General features: G+C 43.3%; 1 protein-coding gene across 1 annotated transcript; it reads left to right on the plus strand.

Annotated features, from left to right (window-relative positions):
• The first annotated feature begins 25 nt into the window (after positions 1–25).
• Positions 26–2,872, plus strand: lratd2a (LRAT domain containing 2a). Its single transcript, XM_024296397.2, has one exon. It carries the CDS (start codon positions 374–376, stop codon positions 1,184–1,186), a length of 813 nt encoding a protein of 270 aa, XP_024152165.1. The 5' UTR covers positions 26–373; the 3' UTR covers positions 1,187–2,872.
• The last annotated feature ends 463 nt before the right edge of the window (positions 2,873–3,335 follow it).

Consider the following 3,335-nt stretch of genomic DNA (forward strand, 5'->3'; position numbering starts at 1 on the left):
ACTCATGAGCGCAACAGCTCTGCGCACTTCCGCCTCTAAAGCGAGCAGCAGCGTGTTGGCGCAGGAAGTGTCGGTGATGTGGGAGCCGCGGATCGGCTGCGTGAGGCGCACTGTGCGTCGGGACTCGTTCATCCAAGCTGTTGACATTACACGATCTTGAGGATCTGGGAACTTTACGCACAGAAGCTGGTGGATGAGGACACACCTGAAGGCGTTTCCCTTTTTTGGGTGGATTTTTGCTGTTGTTTTTGTTGCTCCACCTGTTGATGTTTCCTAAAACGGACCCATTCTTTGTGTCGGATGGACGCGCGCAAGTTTCGGATGACCGGTAGCAGCCGTCGGCGTCAGATTACGCGCAGGTGAACGCTTCAGCATGGGGAACCAGATGGACAAGCTGTCACATTTAAGTTACGCGGAAGTTCCCACCGTGGATCCGGCCGGTTTGGACTTGGATGACGGTCCACGGATCGGGGTGTCCTACATATTTTCCAGCGACGATGAGCTGGAGGACGGCTGCGCGCTCGACGGCTCCGAAAAGGAGCCAAATCAGGAAGAGGAGCACTTCGATCAGCGCGACGAGGTGGAGTGCAGCGTCTACCACAGAGAGGAGTGCATCTATGAGAGGACGCGCCTGGAGGAGGTCTACTCCCCGGAGAACCTGCTGAACAAATGCAAAGCGGGGGACTTGGTGGAGTTCGTGGCCTCTGGGCAGTACCCGCACTGGGCCGTGTACGTGGGGGACTTCCAGGTGGTGCACCTGCACCGAGCTGAAGTGAAGAACAGCTTCCTGACGGATGCGAGCCAGGGGAGGAGGTGCCGGATCGTCAACGACTCGTACAAATTCAAGCCGCTGGGTTCGGACATGGTGGTGCAGAACGCCATGGAGCAGGTGGGGCTGAAGGACCGGGAGCTGAGCTGGAGGAACTCCGAGTGCTTCGCAGCCTGGTGCCGGTTCGGGAGGAGGGAGTTCAAGATGGGGGGAGAGATCCGGATCGGGAAGCAGCCGTACAGGCTGAAAGTCTTCATGTCGGACAAGCACTCGCACGTGCTGGAGTTCCAGAGCTTGGAGGATGTGATCACGGAGAAGAGGAGGAACGATCACCTGGGCAGGACAGCCGCGCTGCGGGAGCTGGCCTGTCATTACAGGAATGTGGAGGAGAGCAAGAAGCAGCCAGGAGCTCAGTAACGTGCAGGCAGCTCTCCTAAAACTGTAGCAAACTCTACTATAGGTTTAATTCTCCACGATTTCCTGCGTTTGCCTTAATTATTCATCATCTATGGCCTTATAAATTCGATTTAACCCTTTTAACACCTGAGATGTCGCCGGCGACGCCTCAACAACAATCTTTAACACACCATAAACTCATGTTGATGACGTGCAGGGGCGGACTTACCATTAGGCAAAGGTAGGCGATAGCCAGGGCCCCCTAATGTTTTGAAGCCCCGAGCTAAACACTTTAAAACACTGGTGTAAAAAACAAGGCCAAATCCGCCAGATGGTTTAATCCGGCCCAGTTGTGAAGAATAAAAATAAAAGAATGTTGAAAAAAGAAATGTAATTTTCTAGACTATTCCTGATGGTTCTTTAAAAAAAATGCACAATTCCGCCACTAGAGGGAGCAAAGGAAAAGCAACGCAAGTACTGTACAAGCACGAGCCACATCTTGGTAAGATGCCAAAATTAACAATTTTTTGGTCAAATGAATCTTATATAAAATTAGTCTCCGTGAATGAATGTGTAACAATTAGAGGTTAGGTTACTAGGTTGGTTAAGGCATTTTTTCCAACTGAGAAAAATAAATAAAACAAAAACAAAGCTACAGATAACAAGTTGACCATAGATTATTTTGCCATTATATTACTGGTCCGGCTCACTTGAGATCAGACAGGTTGAATGCGTCTCGTGAACCAAAATGAGTTTGAAACCCCTGCTTTAAAAAAATTCTAAATTAATTTCCACGCCTGTTATGGTTTAACTCTGTCATAAAAAATTCAAATAAATGAAATAAGACTGAAAGTGTTTTGTCCTCTCCCATCTTTAGATAGACTATTCCATCAACAGCAGATAAAATATAATTTTTAACAATTAAATGGGATTTTACTCTTTTAATACACATCAAAACATCTTGACAATGTTCAAAAGTGGACTAGTAAAGAAGCTATTTGATGGATGTTTTTTAAAGAAATGATTAATACAACCGCTGCAAACGACCCGATATTATTGTTCACCTGGGCCCCAAACTGCTAAGTCCGTCACTGATTGTGTTAACGGTTGTAAATTTAATTAAAGAACATCAACGCTAGAGCTCCGGTGTTAAAGAGTTAAATCGGCACCTTCTGCCCTCATAAAGCTCTCCAAACAAGTCATAAAGGAGTGAAATAGAGCGAACTCTGCTGTAATTATCCCTGATCACAACTTGATCCTATATTGATGTTTAATTTAACCTCTTGGCTCAGAAAAAACTGCAGCAAACCTTTTATTTTTTTTTTAAAGATCATTTTTGTATCGGCAGACCACAGTTTGGACTAAAAGCTCCCTGGAAATGTAGGTATGCATCTTCATCACTCGAGTGAATAAACTTCAAGGAGGTGCAGTATGTTGTTTGCATTTTGTGCACATTTTTGATCATGTGTCATCATTATAAATGTAAAAAAAAAAAAAAAACGAGTCATATTTGAGATTAAATATGAGATGTTTAGTAGAATTGTTTTTTAATGGACAAAAACAGTCATTTTTTATCATTTAAAGTTTTATTTTGAAAACTAGTGTGGGAATCATTTTTGTGAGATTTAGTTATTAAAGCAACTTCATAAAATCCTCTTTTAAAACATGTCAATGTTTGTATGTTACTAAATAATAAAAAGAACAGCCTTAACACAAAGAAAAGAGAAAAGCACAAGTTTTTTGGGTTTCATAGAAAAGGAACTATCAATGTATGGAACTCTGTTCATGCCAAAAGGGAGTTTGACCCAAAAGTTCCTAAACCGAAAATGTAGAGATTTTTTTTAAAGTCAAGAAAACATATAGAAAAGTTGGAGTATAGCACAAGTTTTTGGAGTTTCATAAAAATATGGGCTTTCGGTGTATGGAACTCCATTGCTACCAATAGTGAACAAAAATAAAAATGAGAGAACAATTTACAAATCTGTGGGTGTGGACAGCAGGTTTGAAGAAGTGGGATTTCTCCATGCATAGATTCATACATAAGCAATATCAGAGCCATGCAGCTATATAGTTTTGAGCCAGATGTCAGCTCAGACTAGGAAAACAAAGATGTTAATGGATCTATTTATCTGCAAGTGGAGGCTTCAGAATTGTAGCGGAGCAAGGAGAC

Source organism: Oryzias melastigma, linkage group LG11 (genome assembly GCF_002922805.2).
Source record: "Oryzias melastigma strain HK-1 linkage group LG11, ASM292280v2, whole genome shotgun sequence".
Taxonomy (NCBI): domain Eukaryota; kingdom Metazoa; phylum Chordata; class Actinopteri; order Beloniformes; family Adrianichthyidae; genus Oryzias; species Oryzias melastigma.